Genomic DNA, 25,841 nt, shown 5'->3' on the forward strand with positions numbered 1-25,841 from the left:
TGCTCATTGGTTTACAAACAGCATGTGACGAATGATCAGTCGTCAGCAGAAATATTGATTATTGATCCTTTTCACGCGATAACAAATAATAACTCAAAATGGTAATAAAGTTGAAGACGTTTATTTTATTCAGAGGAAAACAAACATAAAGAACATTGAAACTGTTTTATAAACTGATCTGAGAACAAGTACAGATGTTATTTAATACATCAATGTTCTCTGGTCCCTCCGGTTATGATCTGTGATCAGATTACATCATAATAAACACACGATTTCACTTTAACTTAGAATAAATGCTGAAATACGAAAAGTTAAAGTCAAACTATGAATGCAGACATAAAATACTGACGCTAAAGCTTTAATCTGAGCAAAGTTTAAACTTCAGATTGAAGATGTTTTCTTTAGAAATACATGAAGAGGAATAATAATAATAAAACGTTATGGATCAGTTTCCTGTGTCGTCTTCACTGATCCGTGATCAGCTGCTCACAGCTCGTCTTCCTTCGTCACTGTAAGGAAACGACATCATCAGATTAATAAATAAATACTGCAGTTATTTTATTTTAATATAAATGAAGGTTTCTTTAATTATTGTGGAAACATTTCAGCTGAATGGAATTCAGCCTCCAAACTCAGCTGGTTTCAAACCTAAATGTTAAAAATTGTGTTTAGTTGTAACTGATGATGATGATGATGATGATGATACTACTGCTGATACTACTACTACTGCTGATACTACTACTACTGTTACTTCTACTTCTACTGCTCCTGCTACTACTACTACTTCTGCTGCTGATACTTCTACTGATACTTCTACTTCTGCTGCTTCTCAGACAGTAAAATGGCTTCCAGGGTTTCCTGGATTGTGATTAATCTCTGGGATTATTTAGATTTTTCCATCTTTTCCAGTTCAAAGATGTTCATCACTTCACTTTGATGTTTTTAGAAGGAAGTTTCCTTTTTTATATTTTCATCAATTCTTTATCTTTCCAACTCATTTCAAGCAGGAAATGAATTTTCTAGTTATTCAATGTGAGCGTCACAAACTCCTTCCTCCAGTGTGTGTTTGTTGCTGTTGCACGCTTCCTCAGTGGTTTGTTTGTGTCGTCGTTGCCTTTCTTGACGATGTCGTCGCTGGACTCCACCAGGTAAATGGCTCCCACGGCCGAGGCTTCTCCTCTGGAGTTGCTGGCGTGACACTCGTACGAGCCTTCTTCTTCTTTGGTCAGAGGAGAGATCTGTGAAGAACAAAACCTCCTGATGTTCATGACGGGGCCTCCCACAGAGAGGAGCATGACATCACAGTGTGTGTGTGTGTGTGTGTGTGTGTGTGTGTGTGACTGACCAGCACCCAGCCGGTCACTTCATGCTTCTCTGGTCCTCCTCTGGTTTGGATTGCCAGGTTGTCTCTGTCTCCAGGAAGAAGCTCCATCCTCTTCTTCCCACTGAGGACCTGAAGGAAGACAGCCCGACATCATCATCTTCATCACCGACAACATCACTCGGCAATCCTAGTCTGTTTACACGTCGTCCATGTTGTCCGGTCGGTCGGTTTCGTGCCGTCTGAGTCGATGGATCTTTAGAAACTGGAGGAACATTTTCTTCTGATTCAAAACTTGCTGGAACTTGTTCTTCACTCATCAGATCTAAAGTCCACAAACGTCAGCAGACGGAGTCTGAACCTGCAGAGAACACCTGAACACCGGAGGCTGCAGGTGAGCTCACTCTCTCTCTCCCTCTGACGCCCTCATCAACATTCAGAAATGCATCCGTCGTCCCTTTAAGACGCCATTTTGTACAGTAAAAAGTGATATTCATGTTTTATGGTTTCCTCGTGCCAGAATGTCAGTTATGAAAATACTGATTAGTTTGACAACATGCCAGGTGAACCTGGCGAACATGGAGCGTGTGTTTGTCATGAACTCACCTTCTTCCAGGTGAGGACGGGTGTCGGCACGCCCACTGCTTCACAGCTCAGGTACACCTGAGAGCCGCTCACGTTGTAGACCTCACCTGGAGCGGTGACGATGACCGGAGCTGCAGACAGACAGTGAGGTGGGATTAAACCAGATTAAACCAGATTAAACAGGATGAAACCGGTTGAAACCAGATAAAATAGGATGAAACCAGATCATAACAGGATAAAACTGGTTGAAACTGGTTCAAACCAGATTAAAACAGGATGAAACTGATTGAAACCAGATGGAACAATGAGGATGAGCGGAGCTGCGAGGGAAACTAAAGACCTTCAGCATGTTTGCAGAAACACGATAAAACCAGATGAAACTCGTCAGGAACATTTTCTTCTGACTCAAAACTTGCTGGAACTTGTTCTTCACTCATCAGATCCGGTTTTATCTGGTTGAAACAGGATGAAATGAGATGAAAGTCGATAAAACAGGATTGAAACAGGATAAAATCGGATGAAACCAGATAAAATCGGATGAAACCAGACAAAACAGGATGAAACCAGATAAAACTGGATGAAAACAGACAAAACAGGATGAAAACAGGATGAAACTGGTTGCAGGAATCCAGACGTAATCCTCTGTGACCTCGGAGGAATTCAGTTTGCTCCGAGCTCAATGTGGGTTTTCATGTAGAAAGGAATTCAGTGTTTTCAGAGGGATGAAGGTGGATTATCATCATCATCACTGCCTGTCTGCTGGCGCGTTCACTTCAACCTTCAAACCATGAACTCTCTCTCGTGGCTTCACTTACATTTCATTTAGCTGAAGCTTTTCTCCAAAGAGATGTTTGCTCTAAACACGGAGACACCGCAGGGTCAGGTGACATGAAGACACGTGTGTGTGTCGCACCTGTAATGTGTGTGTGTGTGTGTGTGTCTCACCTGTGGAACAGCGGCCCTTGTTCTGCACGCTGACCGCCGCTTGGCCCTCCTTCTCGGCTGTCAGGCTGGCGCTCTTTAGCGCGCATGCGCTCCGGTAGGTGACCCCGTCGGTGCCGCAGACCTCGTAGGCGCTCTTGCAGACGCAGACCCCCGGCTTGCTCTTCTTGTCCTGGCCGCTCCGCACGCACTCCAGCCCGGCGCCGCAGCGGCGCGCTGCCGCGCGGCGGCCGCCGCACTGCTGCCCCTCCGCGGCGGCGCACAGCGCGCAGCAGCCGCAGGAGTCCAGCAGGGAGCCGGCGGGGCAGGACGCGCACTGAGCCGGGTCACACGGCCCGCAGCCCGGACCTGCCGAGACCTGGGCCGAGAGCACCGGGACCGCGGAAAGGAGCGCGAGGAAGAGGAAGAAGGACGTCATGGTGCTCTGACGAGACGCTGCTGTGCGGGTCTGAACGGGATGAAAGCTCCGGGATCAGATCTGCAGACTCCGCCTCACGCCAGACCTGATCCCAGACCTCCCCTTAGCCACGGACCAGGGGGAGGACTTAAAAGCACACAACAATATTCATAACCAGAGGAATAAGAACAATATAAGTACAAGTATTTCATCACAATAAGCAAGTTGATCAGTTTCCTGTTGGAGCTTCAGTTTGACTTCTGTGACAACTTCATTTATAGAACCTGAGAAATGCTCATAACATGGTGACGAATATCAACAATAATACAATTCATCTCAGTTTGTGGTAAAGAGACAGCAAAGCTTCACTCTGCAACATGTTGAGCTGCTTCATCACTGAGGAAGATGAGCTGTAGTTGATCCTCCTCATCATCAGGATGCTGTAAGGTCACATTTACACAGCCGGGTGTTTACAGAAACAAATATTTCTGCCCCTCTGTTTAAAAAAACAACAAAAAGTGATGAAATACCTTATGATATAGACAGATGTTTGGTTTGTTTCGTCCAAAAAAAAGATTCTTTTTTTTTTGTCCTAATCTTTTTTTTTTTTTTGGTCCTAATTTTTTTTTGGGGTACTCATTTTTTTATGTGTGTGTGGCGGAAATGGGCTTCCATACACGACCCATTAAAACGGGTCCTTGACCCACATGTTGAGAACCAACTGCTGTAAAGTTATTATGACTGTTGAAAAACTCTAAAATCAACTTCAAATAAAGTCAGCTGGAAAATAATAACCAGAGATGACACACACACACACACACACACACACACACACACACACACACACACACACACACACACACACACACACACACACACACACACACACACACTAATAACTGAAGGAGACTCAGGTTTTGGTCAACATGTTTATCACATCTTCTCAGTTTGAACAGTGAAACTGAAGTTGAAGGCGTACAGCAGGGAACCCGTGAAGGATCCAACAAGTTCTCGCAGGTCTCTGATCCGTGAAGTATCTGACGTGTACCTGCAGGTCTCTGATCCGTGAAGTATCTGACGTGTACCTGCAGTACTCCGTGTGTTTACTTGCAGTATTTGCTGATGAAGGCAGACAGAAGGTCTCGGTATGGAGACGCCGATCGGACCGTCTGGAGGTCGAGGACTTTGTGGATCGCCGGAGAGCGAAGGAGGAGGTTGTGACTGAAACCCACCAGACTGGAGGTGAACCAGTAAAGAGCCAAGGACTGGAGGGGGGGGGGGGGGGGGGGGGGGGGGGGGTCAGGAGAGGAGGACAAATCATACATTAGAAAGCTATAACTGTACATATTCATATCTATTCATACTCAATATTCATGATTCATGAAACTCATCTCCTTACTCTCTCTAAGGCCGAGCCCTACAGAGGACCCTCATGAACACATGATGCAGACAGGAATGAACACATGATGCAGACAGGAATGAACACATGATGCAGACAGGAATGAACACATGATGCAGACAGGAATGAACACATGATGCAGACAGGAATGAACACATGATGCAGACAGGAATGTGGTGAAAGCCGGTGAGCAGAGTTGAGGCTGTAATCGTTATAGAGGAGCAAACACATGAATCAGCTGATCTCCTTTGTTGTAATACTTGGAATGTGTAATTCCATGTATGAGTATTGTTTTATTACTCATTTAATTATCATTTCGTATCAATAAACAACTGTACGTTTGAATATGTGGGAGTGTAGTTACATCAGCGCTCTGCTGCCCCCTGCAGGAACCACTCAGTAACAGCAGAAATACTCCACAAATTTGAACGTACAATCACATGTTTTTGTGTTTAGTTCATTTTAAACCCTGTTGGGCTGTTATGACACTGTAGATTTTCTCATCTCTGTTTCATTACGGCAGGTAGGTAGGAAGGAAGGAAGGAAGGCGGGTAGAAAGGAAGGTAGGTAGATACGTCAGTAGGTAAGTAGGTAGGTAGGTAGGAAAGAAGATATGCAGGTAGGTAGGAAGGTAGGTAGGTAAGTAGGTAAGTAGGTAGGGAGCAAGGTAGATAGGTATGTTGTTGGAGGTGTTTTCACTAGAGATGTCCTAAGATGCGTTTGAGTGTTTTCCTCTGTGTGTGAGTCATTGTAGGAACCCCAAATTAATTCCAATACTTGTGTTTATTGTTTGTATTTGTTCAGAAAAGTCTTGGGGAAAAAATATATATCTGCAAGAAAATCACTTTTAAAAGATATGTTGATGGTAACTATGAACATCCAGCATGATATGAACCAGATTCCCCAAAAAGCCTCCTGGAGCGTCAATAAGACCTTTATGGAAAGATTAGGACCTAAAGAATCAGAACCTGAACAACAATCACAATAAAACAAAGACTTGTCCTGTTAGGAAGGAGCTTCAGTCAAGAAACTGTAGTTTGGTTCAAAAATGCGTATTTTATGCTAAAAGATTGTCTGAATGGGGCATGCTGGGACTTAAAGGTCAATGTCCGCCGTGTGCAGTGGACTCCAGCACTGATCCCTCCAGACGCTCAGAGAGAAACACTTTGAGGAGACGAGGGCCTTGAACTCACCGATGGGACTGTGGCAGCGATGGGAACCATCACCACAGAGAACGCTCGGATGGCGTTGGTCACAATCCTCTGAAAACGAGACGGGTTGACTCTCTGAAGAGAAAACACCTGAGGAGGAAGACGAGGGGGCGGTTAGGTTAGAATGACCTCATCGGGTCAGGTGACCACGAGGTCGCTAAACAGACTGACCTCCACGATGAGCAGGTTGGTGAGGCCGAGGCAGACGGGCAGGATCCAGGTGGGGTCGGGCGAGGTGAGGTCAGGGAACCACAGAGCGCCCCCTGCTGCCAGGTCACCATGCAGCGCTGCAGAGAACACAGTTTAGTCTGAGCTCAGACCAGACCGGTCCACATGTACTGGTCCAGATGAATTCAGGTTACCAGACTGGTCCAGACTCAGGTTTCGCAGGGCCAGAGACAGGCTGACCCACAGCGGCAGCTGAACCCACACCAGGAGGCTGGCTTTGAAGGGGTGACAGTTGTCTCTGACGTAGAGCTGAGAAACAAGATGGCGGAGAGACTTCTTGAACTGGAACCTGAAAAGGAAGAGAGTAGCTCTTTAGCCCCGTTAGCTCTGGGTTAGCTCTTTAGCCCTGTTAGCTCTGGGTTAGCTCTTTAACCCTGTTAGCTCTGGGTTAGCTCTTTAGCCCTGTTAGCTCTGGGTTAGCTCTTTAGCCCCGTTAGCTCTGGGTTAGCTCTTTAACCCTGTTAGCTCTGGGTTAGCTCTTTAACCCTGTTAGCTCTGGGTTAGCTCTTGAACCCCATTAGCTTTGGGTTAGCTCTTTAACCCTGTTAGCTCTGGGTTAGCTCTTGAACCCCATTAGCTTTGGGTTAGCTCTTTAACCCCGTTAGCTCTGGGTTAGCGCTTTAGCCCCGTTAGCTCTGGGTTAGCTCTTTAGCCCCATTAGCTCTGGGTTAGCTCTTTAGCCCCGTTAGCTCTGGGTTAGCTCTTTAGCTCCGTTAGCTCTGGGTTAGCTCTTTAGCCCCACTAGCTCTGGGTTAGCTCTTTAGCCCCACTAGCTCTGGGTTAGCTCTTTAGCTCCGTTAGCTCTGGGTTAGCTCTTTAGCCCCACTAGCTCTGGGTTAGCTCTTAGGCAGATCATTCTGCACGTGGTTGTTATTTTTGTGCTTTTTGTTGGTTTCTCACCGGCTCTGTTTCTCCGTCCAGCCGCTCTCTTTCGCTCGTAGTGACACTTGGTATCGAAGCCTCTTTGCCAGCTCAGAGATCTCCGCCTGCAGGACCTCCACCTGCAGATCAATGGAGGTTACTGTGGGGGCCACGAAGGAAAAGAGGCTCCTCTCCATGTGGTTCACAGTGAACACTTCATTTTTATCTTCATCTTGATGTAAAAACATTGAGTGTTATTCTAATATATTGAGTATAACTACACCCCCCCCCCCCCCCCCCCCCCCCCACACTCACCCTGGAGAGAACGACCAGCTGGTAGGTAGCGAGCGGCAGAGTAATGAGCGTCCGGACCGACAGCGTCGCAACGACGATGCTCAGCCACCACGGCAGCCCGCTCACCTGCTGCACGCTCACCAGGAAGTCTTCACACAGGTGGACCGGCGCCGAGTCCGAGAGGCTGCCGTACCAGCCGGCCGTGCCTGCACCGCCCGAAAGACTCCGGACTCCTGAGAGCGACCCAGCTCCTGACTGCGTCCTCACGGGGGATTTGGGAACGCAGACTGCAGAGAATCCGGCTAACGGAGGTGCAGGACAGGTGTGTCCGGGTGGAGGTGACTTCCTGTTGAACGCAGCAGAACAGAGTCCTCGTACAGGAAGCCGCAGGGCGCCTGACCTCAGCGCCCCAACACTCAACATGGTGGCCCCGCCCCTCCTGAAACATGACCACACAAACAGGACCTCGAATTAAAGAGACTTGCTGCGTCCTGGATCTGAAGAAATACACAAGTGAAGAAGAAGTGCAACATCGTCATCGTCAAGGTGACCTGGACCCGATTAATCGGTTTTGCCAATTAATCGGCTCCTAATGAGGTCAAAGGTCACATGGGGACGTACATCACGTCTTCCATCGAGGCGCAACGCTCCTGATAATACTACTTATATACGTAGTAAATGTACTTCTTAGTACTTCAGGATCTTCCTATTACTACTTACATATCAGTTTATTTCTACTAACTAAAGCTATCTCTAAAGAAAATAGGATGTAACCTTCTTGCACTCGTCCCAAAGTACCGTGATGACGTCGGCCTTTCCTATTGGTCGACCTCCAGTCTAACATGGTGACACACCTTCTACATCAGAGCCACAATAAGCAGAGATTAATTTCACACTAAAACAAACACCTGCTTCAGCTTTTCGCCATAAAACTCCGTAGAACAAACGAGCGATATACATATATGTATTATAATTATGTCTGTCCGTTCAGTCACTGAAAAATAATGATTCATTAAAAAAAAAGAAGAATGAAACAAATAATACAGTTTATAGTTTCCAAAATAAAAAAGTAAATTCAATATGAAAGAAATACAAAATAACTAAAATAAAATCGGTCCCACCTGTCTTATTGATAATTCTGGGAGCACAACACTAAAAGCTGCTGTTGCTTAACATCAATGCTCTTCACTATGTGATCTGTCTTCATCTGTTTTCAGTGACGTCAGGTGAATAAAGCGTACCTGCGTGACGTCAGCCGTCACGTGGCCTGTTTCCGATTCCTGCCGCGTTTCAGAGCGGAGCAGAAACAATCGTCAAAACATCTTTATTCTTTCTGATTTCTCCTTCAGACACCGGCAGCGGAGCGTCCCTTAGTGGTGACGTCACAGGTTTACCATCGTCTGTCGGGTAAATGTGACGTCACAGAAGAGACGAGCTTTTTTATTATTATAATACCAGAATTATATGCTTAGAGACAGCACATGGGCTTCGTGAAGTTTAATATATTATATCTAGATATAATTATATATCAATATATATCATTGTATGTTCGAGGGAAGTTTAATATATTGAGATGCATCATAACTTTTCAATGTGTAAAAGAACCAGTAACTGCAGTGAAAGTACAAAAGTACTACGATGTAGTAAAGGGAATACTCATCAAATACTCATCAAATGCTGGCCAATACAGGTCCGTTTTGGTATTCTGCTCTTTTATTGTGAAGGGACGAGCCGGAAGCGGTGGTAATCGTGTTTCCGGGCAGAGCGGCGCTCCTCCCGACAGACAGCAGCAGACATGGCGGAGTACAGCCAGGCGGGCCTCCTGGCGGCTCTGCTGCTCTTCACGGCGCTCACAGTCCGAGACGTTTATCTCGGCCGATCGAGCCCGCAGCCCGCCGGAAGCCTCGGCCTTTCCCCGGACCTCTTGCCGGACACGGGGCCCGGTAAACCCGCCAAGCCCTCCCTGTACACCGGGCCGGTGCTCCGGTTCCAGTACTGGTGAGCTAGTTAGCTTGGAGGTTAGCTGCTAACAGGCTAGACTGTTAGCATAGGAAGAGAATCTCTCTTTCACGTTTAAATCGGAGGAAGTGTTTGAACATGTTTCTAATTGAGGGTTAAAATTAGTGTTAGTGTTGTGTTAGAGTTAGTGTATAGTTAGTTTTGTGTAGTGTTAGAGTTAGTGTATAGTTAGTGTTGTGTTCGTGTGTTGTTAGTGTTGTGGTAAAGTTAGTGTTGAGTTGAAGTAGTGTAGTGTTGTTAGTGTTGGGTTAGAGTTAGTGTAGTGATGTGTTGGGATAGTGTTGTGTTAGTGTTAGTGTTGTGCTGTGTTGTGCTAGTGTTATTGGTGAATCACATTTTGAAGATACATCCAGTACATTAATAACCACAAAGAGGCTACACATGTGAAAGGTTTACACCCGCCGTGATCAGAGTGTATTGTGTAGACATGGGGACATACACTTCCTGTGTTTGGATCACACACCTGACAGGTGTGTGTTTGTGTGTCTTCAGTATCTCCTGAGGTTACAACAAAGTGTTCCAGGAGTACTCTCGAGCCATCAGCCAGCTGTACCCGGACATCCGCATCGAGGGCGAAAACTATCCGCCCACCCCCTTCAACAGGTGAGCTCTGACATCACTACACCTACTTACCTCTCTCCTCGGGTGTGTTGCTCTCCTCAGGTGTGTTGCTCACCTGTTGTCTCTCTTTAGGTGTGTTGCTCACCTCTTGTCTCTCCTCAGGTGTGTTGCTCACCTGTTGCCTCTCCTTAGGTGTGTTGCTCACCTCTTGTCTCTCCTCAGGTGTGTTGCTCACCTCTTGTCTCTCCTCAGGTGTGCTGGTAACCTGATCTCTTACCTGAAGCTCCTCTCCATCCTGCTGATTGTCAGCGGTCAGAACCCCTTCCTCCTCCTCGGCCTCGACACTCCCAGAGCCTGGATTTGGAGTCAAGACAACAAGGTGCATGTTGCCCCGACGACAAGGTGCATGTTGGCTCACCATAGCAACAGATTGAGCCCCGTCACTGTTTTTGTTTTTTCAGATTTTCTCCTGTCTGATGGCCTTCTTCCTCTGCAACATGATGGAGACCCACTTCATGTCCACGGGGGCCTTCGAGGTCACCCTGAACGGTGCGTTCTGATTGGTTCATGACATCACTGTGAGGGTAGTTCTGATTGGTTAATGACATCACTGTGAGGGTAGTATTGGAATTAGCTGGTGTAACTCACCTGTCCTCTCTCAGACTGTTACTTCCTGGTGTAACGCTGCTTCCTGTCCCCTCTCTCAGACGTCCCTTTGTGGTCGAAGCTTCAGTCGGGTTACGTCCCGAACATCCAGGAGATCTTCCAGATCCTTGACAACCATCTGAAGATGAACCAGGTGGATCCCATGAGCTTCTCCTCCTCTTAGAGCTGCACAGGTGAAAACACGGGTGAACACACACATTACGTTAACGTGTTGCTTCCATGTTGTTCTTTTAGCTGCAAATCACATTAACCCTCTCACCTGCCTGTCTCTTTTTCCTGTCTCTTTCGCTCTCCTGTCTCTCTCTCACACCTGTCTATCTCTCTCTCTCTCACTTGTCTCTCTCTCCTCAGCGTGCTGCGTTCTGGTGTCCCGGCTCAGTGGGTCGTTCGGCCGCTGGCGTTCATGAAGGTCCGGCCTTAAAGCAGACTCCTGCGGGCCCGGCCGGATGTCCCCCGCCTCAAAGCGAGCGTTCCCTTCTGCGCCGGGGTCACAGTACCCATAATGCACCTGTCAGCCGTCCCCCTAAGAGACTGACGATTTCCGTTGGTGCAGTGTGATTTAAGTTATTTAGTTCGAGGGCTACCACCGTTAGCGTCATGCTAACTAGCCTCCGTCTGGACAGGAAACGTATAAATGTAATAAATCATTAAAATCTGGTTTCTGTAACAGTCGCCTTCAGTAGTTTTGTGTCGGCAGAATAAAACTCATCACAAGAACTTATAGTTCATAATGTTTCATCATACATACCTGCAAACTTGTTACCTTTCGGCGAAATTCGCCGTTTTGAAATCCAAATTTGCCATCACGTGGATCGTGGAGATCCGAAGAGTTTGTTTTTCAAGTGGATGTCGTGAGTGATCTTCTCAAATAAAACATCTCTGTGTCGAGTCTCGGCCAATCAGCGTTGTCTCCAGCGTCTACGTCACACTCCAACGTTTCCTCCCTTCGCTCCAAGTTGAAGTTACCGTCGGTACAACTGGATCAGCAATGAACTCTAGTTTAGAGGTAAGTCTTGTTTGCTAGCAACAATTTAATATGCTGTTTAACTCACGAAGGTAACTCGACATCCAAGTTATGTGTCGAAATATTTCATTATGTTATCCCCATCAAATCTTTACCACTTTTTTAATGTATTAATGTCAGCTTTAGCTTGATAACAACGTTAACGTCAGCTAGTCAGCTTTAGCTTGTTAACGTTATGTGTCACGACGTTTTTACGTTGCCGTTAGCTGTGAACGTTAACGACGTTATGAGTCACGACGTTATTTACGTTGCCGTTAGCTGACGTCATGACGCTACGTTTATCGGGAATGATCCTTCCGCAGGTTCACCAACGTTCCATCTTTAACGTTAACGGACCTAAAGGTGTTCACTCTCATGAGCCCAGCCAGTGTACTTCCGGTCTCTCCAGTGTACTTCCGGTCTCTCCAGTGTACTTCCGGTCCCTACAGTCAGAAGAACAGTTGCTCAAGGGCCTGAATGACAAGAGTTAAAGTGCACGTTCCTTCATTTCAGCAGCTTGTGAATGCAGAGGTGTGGAATAGATTGAAGCCTGCAGTTAAATCACAGCTGTTATTTTACTCTTGATAAACTACTTTAGCCAGATTATAATTTTAATTTCACTGGATTGAATGCATATTTATTGTGAATAGAAGATGGGTCACAACAGCTGTACAGTAATAGTGGAAGTCCAGTCATAAGTTTCACCAATGAAAACCTTTTGTTTAGTACAGGCGATGGTTCTGGCTCCATCGGTCCAGCAGGGACAAGGGTCAAGGCCCAGAGACAGATGAAGCTGCACAGAGCAAAGGAAATTATTTTTGTCATGTTATCCCCATCAAATCTTTACCACCCTGTTTTTTAATCTAATAAGTATATGAATTTGCCGTGATTTGTGTTTTATTGCCTCGCCCTTGTGGTCTGCAACTAGCTTCTTCTTCTAGCGACTGTGTGTGTCTGCTTGAACACATAAATACACGTACAGTCACAACACCAATCAGACAAATTAGTCATAAATTCTTTATTTCTTTACAAAAAGTCCTCGAGGAAGTTCAAAGTCATGGAGCTTCAATACTTTACAGATATACAGCACATTCATGTCGATACTTAAAGCGAGCCGTGAGGCTTATGAAGCGTCTGAATCTTTAAGAAGCTGCAAAGTAACGTCTACACACGGGACAGTCACAACATCACAGCTCAACAGACGTCCCCCTGTACAATAAATAAGTATAAAATATATCTCTTAGCAATCTGTGGATTTTTATAATGCACATTAAAAAAAAACACTAAATTACTGCTAAACGTCCGATAAAAGACCAGCTATTTCGGCAAAGGGATGGTTTTTCTCGCCAGATCGAATGATATTTTTTGGGGAAATTGCATATTTAAAGATTCCCTGAATGGGAAATTTAAGTTAAGAGGAAGTTGTCGTCACTTAAAGGTTCAATCATCCAAAGTTCTCATCATGCTGAACTCGACTTCATGCAAATCATGTGAACGTATGACTCGTCTGAGACTTTCATGTTTTACTTCTACCAGGTTGACCAGATGGTCACGACCTCATGGGACTTACACAGGTTTATTTTGTGGGAAAGTGATGGAAATACCTATTTTAAACGGGTTTTGGCCTTTGCCGTCATAAACTGCCTCGATAGCGCCCCCTACAAGGTTCTGACAAACATCCAACAAAGCAGCCGTGGCAGTGGTTTAAACGTTTGTTTGAAGGCGCAGCGTGGCTGTGGAACGGCGGCCACGTCACGTGGATTTCCATTAAACCAGCTCATGGAACTGGACTTCTCGCCTGAATTTGCCCCAAAACCTGCCTCGTTGATCAGATTCCCAGTGAGTTAATTTCTCCTCCGTCACAGCGCCGACAGGATGAAAAATCCATCCATCCCATTAGGACGAGATTAGTTTTTAAGCGAACAAACTTGTGCAACACCAATATTCCCATTTCAACTATTATATACAAGTTATACATGTCTGAGTAAAGCCATTCGGAATAGCTACACATTTTGCCTTTAGACTCATTAACTACAAAACCACACAAGTGAAATGCTATTTTCTTTTGAACAGGAACGAGGGAAAAACCTGGAGATTTATTCCACCTGCTGGTCTGCAGGGATCCATCAGAGGAGCTAAGGACACGCATGTGCTGCAGGTTAGCATCTCAAACAGCACCAACAGCACCACCTGACCGTCAGTAAGCTCTTCTTTGATCTTTGTAACTTTCCCCAAACTGCCAATCAGAGTGTAGAGGTGTTGGATTCACTCTTTCATGTTCTCACAGGTCCTCTTGAGTGTAGATGATTCACTCTTCTCCCTCAGCTGCCAGGTCTGTCTCACGCTGTTCATGTTGTATGAACTCTCATCTCAGGCTTGGCTCCGCCTCCAAGAAGCTCTTCCTGGTTCATCCAACAGGGAAACCGAAGGGCGTCGCCCTCATCTGTGCTGTCAGAGTCTTTTACAATATGTACACAATGTTAAAAGGCTGAAGTGTCTTGGAATGTAACAAGAACTTAGTAAATCTTTTGGCCGCGTCAGAGAGCTAACTGAGGAGCCAACAGGCTAACGCTAACAGGACCCTGTTAGCCACAATGCTAACACAAAGTGTTCAGTCAGAAAGTGTCTCAGGACGGCAGCGTGTCTCTATCCGGAGCCTTTGGTCTCTGGTGGATGTTCTCCGGCTCCGCCTGCTTTCACAGCTTCATCTTGTGGACCACGGGGACGGGCAGCACCTGGTGGATCTTGGCTCGGTTGGCGTCGACCTCCACGTGGATCCAGTCGGGTCGGAAGGAGCCCTTGAAGCCCACAAAGGCCAGCTTATCTGCAGGAGGCCAAAGCCAGTGACATCATCAGAGCCGTGCAGCTGCAGCCGCACGGCCACGAGCAACAATACAGACAGGAAGTTGTATTTGATAAAAAAAATGTGAATCTTAGAAATGATTACATCTATAATTTTGAAAATTGAATTTTGGACTTTAAAACACTGGAATTATATGTGTGTGTGTGTGTGTGTGTGTGTGTGTGTGTGTGTGTGTGTGTGTGTGTGTGTGTGTGTGTGTGTGTGTGTGTCCACCAGCATAAGTCACCTTTCAGTTTGAGGCTCTTGTCGGCTCCGAGGCGTTCCAGGACTCGGGTCCAGGTTCCTCTGGTCAGCAGACGACCTTTAGACGTGACGAGGACGATGGAGCTGGAAGAGAGAGAGACGCTCTTCATCTCACCACCAGCTGAGTCTGCTCACATGTTTCCTGCACTGTGACTCTACGTCTCTTTAAAGTGACTCATCTGGTCCTGGATGTTTCGTCTCAGAGTGAAACAACATTAAATTCCCTCGTGAATCAACAGAAGAAGGAAACAAATGAAGAACCATGAAGAGACCGTCAGTACGAGCTCGCGGTGCCTTCAGGCGCCAGCTGTTACCCGTCTCTCAGGTCGCTGACGTAGTTGTGGATCTGAGCCGGGATCCCCTGCAGGATGGAGTTCCTGAAGCTTTTGTTCTCCACCAGCATCCCGTCGTTCCCATCGATCACCGTCAGCTGCACGCCGTCCTCTGGCTGGTACGACTTCCTGCCGTTCACCTGAAACCACACGACACGAGTGTCATCACAGCTGCTGTGTGTTGAACCACACACACACACACACACACACACACACACGGGTCCGACCCGATTAACAGCTGGAACTTCAGCTGGAACTTCAGAGTTTCAGTGAGACTTTTCCTCTGGTGTCTGTTTCTGGGGCTTTTATTGTGACGGGGCAAACGGAAGGAGAAGAGAAAACGCTCCACTCGTGTGTGACAAGAGTGAAAGCGTCTGCCGTCTTCTGCAAACTACACAACATGGAGTTGTTGTTTTATTGTCATCGTAAAGTAAAGGCGCGCGATGAAGCCTCGACTGCTCTACTCTAACCGGCCACTAGGGGTCGCTGCTGAAGTGTGTGTTGCCTCAGTGCAGTGTGTGTTGCCTCAGTGCAGTGTGTGTTGCCTCAGTGCAGTGTGTGTTGCCTCAGTGCAGTGTGTGTTGCCTCAGTGCAGTGTGTGTTGCCTCAGTGCAGTGTGTGTTGCCTCAGTGCAGTGTGTGTTGCCTCAGTGCAGTGTGTGTTGCCTCAGTGCAGTGTGTGTTGCCTCAGTGCAGTGTGTGTTGCCTCCGTGCAGTGTGTGTTGCCTCAGTGCAGTGTGTGTTGCCTCCGTGCAGTGTGTGTTACCTCCGTGAAGGCAAAGTCCTCCTTGATGTGGAAGAAGCGAATGTTGTAGGACTCCAGGTTGACCTCCAGGAAGTGTTCAGGTGAGTGCTGACAGGAAACAGGAAGTCAGAATTAAATTAATACACAACATTTAGCATTTTCACAGACGTAATTTAAAGTCAGTTGCGGTTTTATATTTCGCTGCAGAATGCAGTGAAATATAAGAAAGACATAACATTCATTCTGCCTGTGGGGGATGAAGATCAGCAGCAGTGAACTTTAACGTCGTCTGATGATGATGATGATCACCTTTAAGGTACGTCAAGATGCCCGATGCTTGCTAACATCGTATAAGCATGAAACTACATTTACCCCCCTCCCTCCTCACCAGCCTGCCGTTGGGTATCTTGCTGGGCATGGGCACGTCCACGGTGGGCAGCTCTGCGTGTCTGGGGTAGGCCTGGGCCATGCAGTTGCTGGGTCGGCTGCCTTTAGGGACGACGGCCGTGATCTTCACCCTCTCGCAGCCCTTCAGCGAGCAGAAGGCAAACTGCTTCCTGTCGTTGTGGGCTTTGACCTTCAGGAAGAGGAGGCTGCAGCACACAGCAGGGCGTCAGACATCTTCCTCACAGAGAAACGACTCCAGCTGCTCACCCTGTAGCTCCGCCCCTCACATGACATCACCTCTCTGTTAACATGTCCTGGTGCACCACAGGGAACAGAACCCGGTCCTCTACTGTTCAGACCAACATGTGGTGCAGGAGTATTATGGGATGCATCCTCAGTCCGGTGTATCAACACAAACATGACCCTGACCACTGTTTACACAGTTTAAATGTTATATAAACTGACACATGTCACAAAATAAAGCATATAATGGTGTCTGACCCGGAGTCTTCCTCCCAGTAGTAGTATCCTCTGGCCAGCTGCGAGTGCTGGATCTTGTCCCTCTGCGTCGTCCTCATGAAGACGCCAGTCTTGCGGGTCTGCTTGGTGAGGCGGTTGTGGATATCGGAGATGACGGTGAAAGAGGTGCCTTGTGGGTAGCAGAGGCCCACGCTGATCCAGTCGTTCCTTAAAAACACACAAACACAGAACACACGTCACTGATATAACCTCCTCGTGATGACGTCATCTAACCAGGATGAGAATAGAGACACATCAGTGCTGAATCAGAACGGTCAATAAAGAATAAATCACGACAAATTCATGATACTTATTTGTTTAATTTACTCAGTATCACACATTATGCAAAGAGAAGACTGCAGATAATCAGACCCTGATAACGATAAACATGTTTAGAACAATGAGGTCGTCCTCTACGACCATGTCACTGCTCAGGCCCTAAAGATAATAACTAATATACATTTACACTATACACACAATCAGGTTGAAGTTCTTCGTGAACTTCTTGTCTTTGCTGCTCCGCCATGAGCCTTTTCCTGGAAGTCTCTTCTGCCTCCACCTCCTGCTTCATCTCCTCTGGTAGATGTTGTGAGCTGACATCCAGCTGCATCCTCCTCTCTGTGGCTCTGTGCACCATCATCTGTCTCTGGGCCTTGACCCTTGACCCTGCTGGACCGATGGAGCCAGAACCATCGCCTGTACTAAACAAAAGGATTAGTTTCATTGGTAAAACTTATGACTGGACTTCCACTATTACTGTACAGCTGTTGTGACCCATCTTCTATTCACAGTTAATATGCATTCAATCCAGTGAAATTAAAATGATTATCTAATCTGGCTAAATTAGTTTATCAAGAGTAAAATAACAGCATCATTTTATCAATATCTGGGCCTGACCACCAAATCACGTTGTTAGCTCAAGTCACGTTGTTAGCTCAAGTCACGTTGTTAGCTCAAGTCACGTTGTTAGCTCAAGTCACACTACGAGATTTACTTTTTTACAACTTCAGTTAAAAAAGTGACTGCGTGAACTGAACCAGACCGTTAAAAGTTAAAGTAAAGTTAAAGTAAAGGTTGTTGGTTAACCGGCGGAAGGATCGTTACGTAGCGTCATGACGTTAGCTAACGGTAACGTCAAAACGTCATGACGCTGCAACAACGTTAACGTTAACGTTAACGTTAACGTTAACGTTAACGTTAACGTTAACGTTAACGTTAACGTTAACGTTAACGTTAACGTTAACGTTAACGTTAACGTTAACGTTAACGTTAACGTTAACGTTAACGTTAACGTTAACGTTAACGTTAACGTTAACGTTAACGTTAACGTTAACGTTAACGTTAACGTTAACGTTGTTGCAGCGTCATGACGTTTTGACGTTACCGTTAGCTAACGTCATGACGCTACGTAACGATCCTTCCGCCGTTAACGTTAACGGTAACGTTAACGGTAACGTTAACGTTAACGTTAACGTTAACGTTAACGTTAACTTGATCACACGTTAACGTTAACGTTAACGTGTGATCAAGTTAACGATAACTTCATCGCAACGATCGTTAACGTTGTTATCAAGCTAAAGCTGAAGCTAGAGCTGACTAGCTGACGTTAACGTTGTGATCAAACTAAAGCTGACTAGTTTTAGATTAATAACATGAGGATATTAAATTGTTGCTAGCAAACAAGACTTACCTCTAAACTACAGTTCATTGCTGATCCAGTTGTACCGACGGTAACTTCAACTTGGAGCGAAGGGATGAGACGTTGGAGTGACGTAGACGCTGGAGACAACGCTGATTGGCCGAGACTCGACACATCAAAGATGTTTTATTTGCAAAGATCACTCACGACATCCACTTTTTTCGGTGTTTCACTCCGATCTCAGAAACGTTGCCCGGCCAGATAATTCAAAGTATAATATACATTTAAACTTTCGATTGGATTTATTGCAACGTCATTGATCAAAACTTTAAACGAGGAAGGAGACGGCGTTAATCCGTCACATTATACAAGTTAAGAAAGAATGCTCATTACATCAGTTCTTCACTGCACTGAAACATCTTGAAGAGAAACGGCCTCACCTGCTGTATTCCTCTGTGAACGGTAGATGGCGCTCATGGTTCACGCTTCATTGATTTAAATACTCCGGCTCTTTACGGGTTTCCAGGACTTTAAACCACATTTCCATGACTTTAAACCAAATGTTCATGAGCAAACATTGTGTGAAATGTGTGTGTAAACAGTAAAAAGTGATAAAATGTAGTATTTAAACTAACAATGAGGATTCAAAGCATACAGTAAACCTTAAATGACTCAAATGAATGAGAGACAATAGTTTATTAAAAGAATAAACATTTATATAGATGCCTGTATGTATGCTGCTGATATGTTGAGCCTCTTTCTTTTAAAAGCAGATTCATTATTTATAACTCAGCGTAAATGAACACATGAATATAACACATTTACACAACTTTTACTATAATTTGGGGATTTGTTATTATTTTTCAAGGACTTTACCAGGCCTGGAAAAGGCCATTTTAAAACTCCATGACTCTTCCAGGAGCTTTTGTGTGTTTTATGAAGTCCAGTGGAGGATATTTCTATTTTTTCAGACTGTACCTAATCATGTCTGCACTAAGGCATTTGTTTCTGCAAAAGGTAATAACGTGCAAACCGGATAATAATCTGTTCACACACTGATTTCATGAACAGAAATGATTATCTTGGGCCACAAGTTATCTTTTCTTGGCAGGCAATATATTGACTTATACTCGTGGGCACAAATTAATATGTCGCCTGCCAAAAATAACAACTCGTGGCGCCCGATCCCACCGTGAGCAGCGAGGATCTCCATCTCATCCTCACACGCTGAGGTGCGAACAAGGTGATGCAAGATATGGAGCTTCTGCACGCGTGATGACGAGTATCTTATTAAACTGCAGCACGGCGCTCTGAGCTGAACTGATCCTCTCTAGAGCCCAGAGCACGCTGATGACACCAGCACCGTGTTTACCTTGTAAACAACTTCATGGACAAACAGATCAGTTGTCACAGGAAGAATTCATTGTCATCACGTGATGCTACAACGAGACGTTTCCCACGTTTAACACATTTTATTTAACCTTCCATCTGTGAGTCAAAATACAAACTACGCTCACAAAATAAAAACTACAACAACATGTATTCCACTAAATGATAAAAAGTGAAGTGATGACCTTTGTGTTGTGTGTGTGTGTGTGTTGTGTGTGTGTGTGTGTGTGTGCTGCTCGTACTCACTTGTTGAAGTTGATGAGCCAGATGGTGACCTCTGCGGGCGCGGCCTGATCCCAGTGGATGGTGTAGCCTTTGGCCAGCGTGACGACCGGCTGGAACTGCTGGTAGTGCTTCTTCTTGCCCAGCGCGCCCTCCAGCGCCAGCGGCCGGTCGGGGTACTCGTCCCGCACCATGAGCATGTTCAGGCTGGCGGGGTTACGCGTCTGGACGTAGATCTGGAGACAGACCGCGGAGGAAACGTTCACGAGCTAACAGTGTTCACCTGAGGGAGGCGTGAAGGAAGGCCGGAGGCTTCATTACGCAACCAGAGAAACTATTACATTAAAAAAACTACGCTGACAAAAAACTACGCTGTCAAAAAAAACTACGCTGTCAAAAAAAAACTACGCTCTCAAAAAAAACTACGCTCTCAAAAAAAACTACACTATCAAAAAAACTACGCTCTCAAAAAAAAACTACGCTCTCAAAAAACCTACACTCTCAAAAAAAACTACGCTAAAAAAAAACTACGCTCTCAAAAAAAAATACACTCTCAAAAAAAACCACCCTCTCAAAAAAAACTACGCTCTCAAAAAAAACTACACTATCAAAAAAAACTACGCTCTCAAAAAGACTACACAAAAAAACTACGCTCTCAAAAAAAACTACACTATCAAAAAAACTACACTATCAAAAAAAACTACGCTCTAAAAAAAAACTACACTGTCAAAAAAAACTACGCTCTCCCAAAAAAACTACAGTAAAAAAAAACCTACGCTCCCAAAAAAAACTACACTCTCAAAAAAACTACGCTCTCCAAAAAAAACTACGCTCTCAAAAAAAACCTACGCTCTCAAAAAAAACTACGCTCTCAAAAAAACCTACGCTCTCAAAAAAAAACTACACTCTCAAAAAAACTACACTCTCAAAAAAAACTACGCTCTAAAAAAAAACTACGCTCTCAAAAAAAAACTACGCTCTCAAAAAAAACTACGCTCTCAAAAAAAACTACGCTCTCAAAAAAACTACACTATCAAAAAAAACTACGCTCTCAAAAAGACTACACAACAAAAAACTACGCTCTCCAAAAAAACCTACGCTCTCAAAAAAACTACGCTCTAAAAAAAAACTACACTCTCCAAAAAACTACACTCTCAAAAAAAACTACGCTCTAAAAAAAAAACTACACTGTCAAAAAAAACTACGCTCTCCCAAAAAAACTACAGTAAAAAAAAACCTACGCTCCCAAAAAAAACTACACTCTCAAAAAAACTACGCTCTCCAAAAAAAACTACGCTCTCAAAAAAAACCTACGCTCTCAAAAAAACTACGCTCTCAAAAAAAACCTACGCTCTCAAAAAAAAACTACACTCTCAAAAAAACTACACTATCAAAAAAAACTACGCTCTCAAAAAGACTACACAACAAAAAACTACGCTCTCCCAAAAAAACTACAGTAAAAAAAAACCTACGCTCCCAAAAAAACCTACACTCTCAAAAAAACTACGCTCTCCAAAAAAAACTACGCTCTCAAAAAAAACCTACGCTCTCAAAAAAAACTACGCTCTCAAAAAAAACTACGCTCTCAAAAAAAACTACGCTCTAAAAAAAAACTACACTGTCAAAAAAAACTACGCTCTCCCAAAAAAACTACAGTAAAAAAAAACCTACGCTCCCAAAAAAAACTACACTCTCAAAAAAACTACGCTGTCAAAAAAAAACTACGCTCTCAAAAAAAACTACGCTCTCAAAAAAAACTACACTATCAAAAAAACTACGCTCTCAAAAAAAAACTACGCTCTCAAAAAACCTACACTCTCAAAAAAAACTACGCTAAAAAAAAACTACGCTCTCAAAAAAAAATACACTCTCAAAAAAAACCACCCTCTCAAAAAAAACTACGCTCTCAAAAAAAACTACACTATCAAAAAAAACTACGCTCTCAAAAAGACTACACAAAAAAACTACGCTCTCAAAAAAAACTACACTATCAAAAAAACTACACTATCAAAAAAAACTACGCTCTAAAAAAAAACTACACTGTCAAAAAAAACTACGCTCTCCCAAAAAAACTACAGTAAAAAAAAACCTACGCTCCCAAAAAAAACTACACTCTCAAAAAAACTACGCTCTCCAAAAAAAACTACGCTCTCAAAAAAAACCTACGCTCTCAAAAAAAACTACGCTCTCAAAAAAACCTACGCTCTCAAAAAAAAACTACACTCTCAAAAAAACTACACTCTCAAAAAAAACTACGCTCTAAAAAAAAACTACGCTCTCAAAAAAAAACTACGCTCTCAAAAAAAACTACGCTCTCAAAAAAAACTACGCTCTCAAAAAAACTACACTATCAAAAAAAACTACGCTCTCAAAAAGACTACACAACAAAAAACTACGCTCTCCAAAAAAACCTACGCTCTCAAAAAAACTACGCTCTAAAAAAAAAACTACACTCTCCAAAAAACTACACTATCAAAAAAAACTACGCTCTAAAAAAAAAACTACACTGTCAAAAAAAACTACGCTCTCCCAAAAAAACTACAGTAAAAAAAAACCTACGCTCCCAAAAAAAACTACACTCTCAAAAAAACTACGCTCTCCAAAAAAAACTACGCTCTCAAAAAAAACCTACGCTCTCAAAAAAACTACGCTCTCAAAAAAAACCTACGCTCTCAAAAAAAAACTACACTCTCAAAAAAACTACACTATCAAAAAAAACTACGCTCTCAAAAAGACTACACAACAAAAAACTACGCTCTCCCAAAAAAACTACAGTAAAAAAAAACCTACGCTCCCAAAAAAACCTACACTCTCAAAAAAACTACGCTCTCCAAAAAAAACTACGCTCTCAAAAAAAACCTACGCTCTCAAAAAAAACTACGCTCTCAAAAAAAACTACGCTCTCAAAAAAAACTACGCTCTAAAAAAAAACTACACTGTCAAAAAAAACTACGCTCTCCCAAAAAAACTACAGTAAAAAAAAACCTACGCTCCCAAAAAAAACTACACTCTCAAAAAAACTACGCTCTCCAAAAAAAACTACGCTCTCAAAAAAAACCTACGCTCTCAAAAAAACCTACGCTCTCAAAAAAAAACTACACTCTCAAAAAAACTACACTCTCAAAAAAAACTACGCTCTAAAAAAAACTACGCTCTCAAAAAAAAACTACGCTCTCAAAAAAAACTACGCTCTCAAAAAAAACTACGCTCTCCAAAAAACTACACTATCAAAAAAAACTACGCTCTAAAAAAAAAACTACACTGTCAAAAAAAACTACGCTCTCCCAAAAAAACTACAGTAAAAAAAAACCTACGCTCCCAAAAAAAACTACACTCTCAAAAAAAACTACGCTCTCCCAAAAAAACTACAGTAAAAAAAAACCTACGCTCCCAAAAAAAACTACACTCTCAAAAAAAACTACGCTCTCAAAAAGACTACACTATCAAAAAAAACTACGCTCTAAAAAAAAACTACGCTCTAAAAAAAACTACACTGTCAAAAAAAAACTACGCTCTCAAAAAAAAACTACGCTCTCAAAAAAAACTACGCTCTCAAAAAAAATACGCTCTCAAAAAAAACTACGCTCTCAAAAAAACCTACGCTCTCAAAAAAAAACTACACTCTCAAAAAAAACTACGCTCTCCAAAAAAACTACGCTCTCCAAAAAAAACTACGCTCTCAAAAAAAACTACGCTCTCAAAAAAACTACACTATCAAAAAAAACTACGCTCTCAAAAAGACTACACTATCAAAAAAAACTACGCTCTAAAAAAAAACTACACTGTCAAAAAAAAACTACGCTCTCAAAAAAAAACTACGCTCTCAAAAAAAAACTACGCTCTCAAAAAAAATACACTCAAAAAAACCTACGCTCTCAAAAAAAAAACTACGCTCTCAAAAAAACCCTACGCTCTCAAAAAAAACTACGCTCTCAAAAACACCTACGCTCTCAAAAAAAAACTACACTCTCAAAAAAACTACACTCTCAAAAAAAACTACGCTCTAAAAAAAAACTACGCTCTCAAAAAAAAACTACGCTCTCAAAAAAAACTACGCTCTCAAAAAAAACTACGCTCTCAAAAAAAACTACACTATCAAAAAAAACTACGCTCTCAAAAAGACTACACAACAAAAAACTACGCTCTCCAAAAAAACCTACGCTCTCAAAAAAACTACGCTCTAAAAAAAAACTACACTCTCCAAAAAACTACACTATCAAAAAAAACTACGCTCTAAAAAAAAAACTACGCTCTCAAAAAAAACTACACTGTCAAAAAAACCTACGCTCTCAAAAAGACTACACTAAAAAAAACTACACTAAAAAAAAACTACACTATCAAAAATCTACAGTCCCAAAATAAAAAACTATGTTCTCAAAAAAAGAGGGCGTAGGTTTTTATTTTAAAGAGGAACGTTTTTTAATTGCAGCCAGAAAGCAGAAACTTTCTCTGGAACCGTGTTTTGCGTAACAAAGACACGGACCGGCCTCCGTGGAGGCCGTGAGGCTGAACCTGCGAGCGCGTCCCACCTGAGCGTAGCGGCCGCTGCAGATGGCGGCCTTCCAGTCGGGCACGTCGATGCAGTCGGGGTGGCGCAGCAGCCAGTTGTCGTCCTTCACCAGGAAGGCTCCGGGGTACTCGCTGATGGAGCCGTCCACGTCGTGCACGATGGTGGTCTTGTCCCCGTCCATCTGCATCTGGTTGAACCAGGGCCCGGGCTCCCCGAAGAACACGCGGGACGTGATCTGCAGCAGAGAGCGAACGAACGAGTGAATGAGTGAGGTTTTCTGACTCCACCCAGAGCAGCGCCCGCCGCCTGACTCACGGGCACGTGGTCGAAGACGATGTCCGTGATGTTGTTGTTGGGGCAACTCTGCCACGAGTTGTTGAGCCGGAAGCCGAAGGCGCTGGTGTGCCGGCCCTCCAGCGCCGCGTATTTACGGAAGGTGCAGTTCTGCATGTTGATGGGCCCGTCGTAGATCTGCATGCCTCGGATGGGAAAGTCACTGCAGGGAACACACGCACACGCACACACACGCACACGCACACGCACACACATCAGCAAATGTAAGAAGTTAACAATTCTGTCTGATATCAGATATAATTTTCCAGCTCATTTTAAGTCTCCATGGAAACAGAGCTTTCAGCCTTTGCAGATTAAAGTACACGGGGAGTGGACGTTGTCGTCGATCATCATAGTCTTCAACCAATCAGATCTTTAGTTTGACGTGTGGGCGTATTCTTTGACGTGTGATTGGTCAGTGAGCCAGCGTGACGTCTATCAACACAACAGGAAGCTAGCTAGCTGCTAGCATGACTCAGTAGCAGCGAGAAGAGTTCAGGCTGAACCATAAGAGAAGTGACGACATGTTTTTGTGTTGCTTGGTGCAGTTTTTTAACACTCGGTGGCTGAAGGAGGAGCAACAGGCGGTGGTGGATTCACTGGCTGGAGCTGAAGCCACGTGACAGACGAGCACCTCGGCAACAGATCAATGAAAACCTTTTGGACAGACGACATCTGACCCTTCGTCACCTTGATGTGCCTGTGGAACCAAAACATGCAGCTTCAGCCGGCGGTCACTCACATGCCGCGCGGCAGCGTCCTGCCCGTGAGGTCGGCGCCGCCGGGGCCCCAGATGTCGAACAGCGGCATCCCGCGGTTCTCGCTTTCACCCACAAACAGCGAGTTCTTCACCTGCTGGCGAGAGCCGTCGTCATCTGGAAACGTTCCACCGCTGCACACAGACGGGAAGAAACACTCAACGCACAGAAAAGACAAACCGCTTCCGACTTCACAGACCAGGAGGTTCACACTGAGAGCAGGAAGCAGCAGGAAGGAGTTAACGGAGGCTGAGCAGCGTATACAAGTACTGCACATACTTAAACATGTGTATACAAGTACTGCACATACTTAAACATGTGTATAAAAGTACTGAACGTACTTAAACATGTGTATAAAAGTACTGAACGTACTTAAACGTCATGAATATTGCACATAAAGTGGAGTGAGTAAACT

General features: G+C 44.3%; 4 protein-coding genes and 1 long non-coding RNA gene across 9 annotated transcripts in view; 2 read left to right on the forward strand and 3 right to left on the reverse strand.

Annotated features, from left to right (window-relative positions):
- Window positions 1-99: 99 nt before the first annotated feature.
- On the reverse strand, window positions 100-3,557 carry igfbp7 (insulin-like growth factor binding protein 7). The gene is made up of 5 exons (XM_068604222.1): window positions 2,852-3,557; window positions 1,928-2,037; window positions 1,346-1,453; window positions 1,115-1,238; window positions 100-509 (listed from the first exon to the last, which is right to left on the reverse strand). Exons 1-5 carry the CDS (start codon window positions 3,264-3,266, stop codon window positions 487-489), a joined length of 780 nt encoding a protein of 259 aa, XP_068460323.1. The 5' UTR covers window positions 3,267-3,557; the 3' UTR covers window positions 100-486.
- Window positions 3,558-4,160: 603 nt separating this feature from the next.
- cox18 (cytochrome c oxidase assembly factor COX18) lies at window positions 4,161-10,682 on the reverse strand. Its single transcript, XM_068604188.1, has 9 exons — window positions 10,467-10,682; window positions 8,906-10,394; window positions 8,480-8,638; window positions 7,260-7,677; window positions 6,984-7,084; window positions 6,218-6,372; window positions 6,027-6,142; window positions 5,838-5,945; window positions 4,161-4,510 (listed from the first exon to the last, which is right to left on the reverse strand). Exons 4-9 carry the CDS (start codon window positions 7,659-7,661, stop codon window positions 4,349-4,351), a joined length of 1,044 nt encoding a protein of 347 aa, XP_068460289.1. The 5' UTR covers window positions 7,662-7,677; window positions 8,480-8,638; window positions 8,906-10,394; window positions 10,467-10,682; the 3' UTR covers window positions 4,161-4,348.
- selenot2 (selenoprotein T, 2) lies at window positions 8,995-11,201 on the forward strand. 2 transcript variants are annotated; one of them, XM_068604190.1, is made up of 6 exons: window positions 8,995-9,236; window positions 9,750-9,860; window positions 10,071-10,197; window positions 10,280-10,367; window positions 10,526-10,669; window positions 10,836-11,201. In XM_068604190.1, the coding sequence occupies exons 1-5, from the start codon at window positions 9,034-9,036 to the stop codon at window positions 10,645-10,647; spliced, it is 651 nt and encodes a 216-aa protein (XP_068460291.1). In that variant the 5' UTR covers window positions 8,995-9,033; the 3' UTR covers window positions 10,648-10,669; window positions 10,836-11,201. The 2 variants fall into 2 exon arrangements, with proteins under 2 accessions (XP_068460291.1, XP_068460290.1); XM_068604189.1 differs by having other exon boundaries at window positions 10,526-10,657.
- A 237-nt stretch (window positions 11,202-11,438) lies between these two features.
- LOC137804801 (uncharacterized) lies at window positions 11,439-16,551 on the forward strand. The gene is made up of 5 exons (XR_011080175.1): window positions 11,439-11,490; window positions 13,561-14,413; window positions 14,567-15,770; window positions 15,877-15,985; window positions 16,061-16,551. It is a non-coding gene; the product is annotated as an uncharacterized lncRNA (long non-coding RNA).
- Window positions 12,491-25,841, reverse strand: part of LOC137804797 (cell migration-inducing and hyaluronan-binding protein-like) — a 40,542-nt gene continuing 27,191 nt past the window's right edge. For 3 of the 4 annotated variants that reach the window (XM_068604184.1, XM_068604186.1, XM_068604185.1), the window contains exons 19-28: window positions 25,411-25,560; window positions 24,651-24,831; window positions 24,355-24,570; window positions 19,850-20,061; window positions 16,558-16,743; window positions 16,058-16,262; window positions 15,691-15,777; window positions 14,908-15,065; window positions 14,577-14,677; window positions 12,491-14,311 (exon numbers count right to left, since the gene is read on the reverse strand). In XM_068604184.1, coding sequence (XP_068460285.1) covers window positions 14,184-14,311; window positions 14,577-14,677; window positions 14,908-15,065; window positions 15,691-15,777; window positions 16,058-16,262; window positions 16,558-16,743; window positions 19,850-20,061; window positions 24,355-24,570; window positions 24,651-24,831; window positions 25,411-25,560 — 1,624 coding nt within the window. In that variant the 3' untranslated portion in view covers window positions 12,491-14,183. Of the gene's footprint in view, window positions 14,312-14,576; window positions 14,678-14,907; window positions 15,066-15,690; window positions 15,778-16,057; window positions 16,371-16,557; window positions 16,744-19,849; window positions 20,062-24,354; window positions 24,571-24,650; window positions 24,832-25,410; window positions 25,561-25,841 lie in introns of those variants that run through there. The other variant, XM_068604187.1, reaches the window with a different exon arrangement.

Source organism: Clinocottus analis, unplaced genomic scaffold, assembly GCF_023055335.1.
Source record: "Clinocottus analis isolate CAN_PGR_092001 unplaced genomic scaffold, fCliAna1.0.p SCAF_65, whole genome shotgun sequence".
In the NCBI taxonomy this organism is placed as follows: domain Eukaryota; kingdom Metazoa; phylum Chordata; class Actinopteri; order Perciformes; family Cottidae; genus Clinocottus; species Clinocottus analis.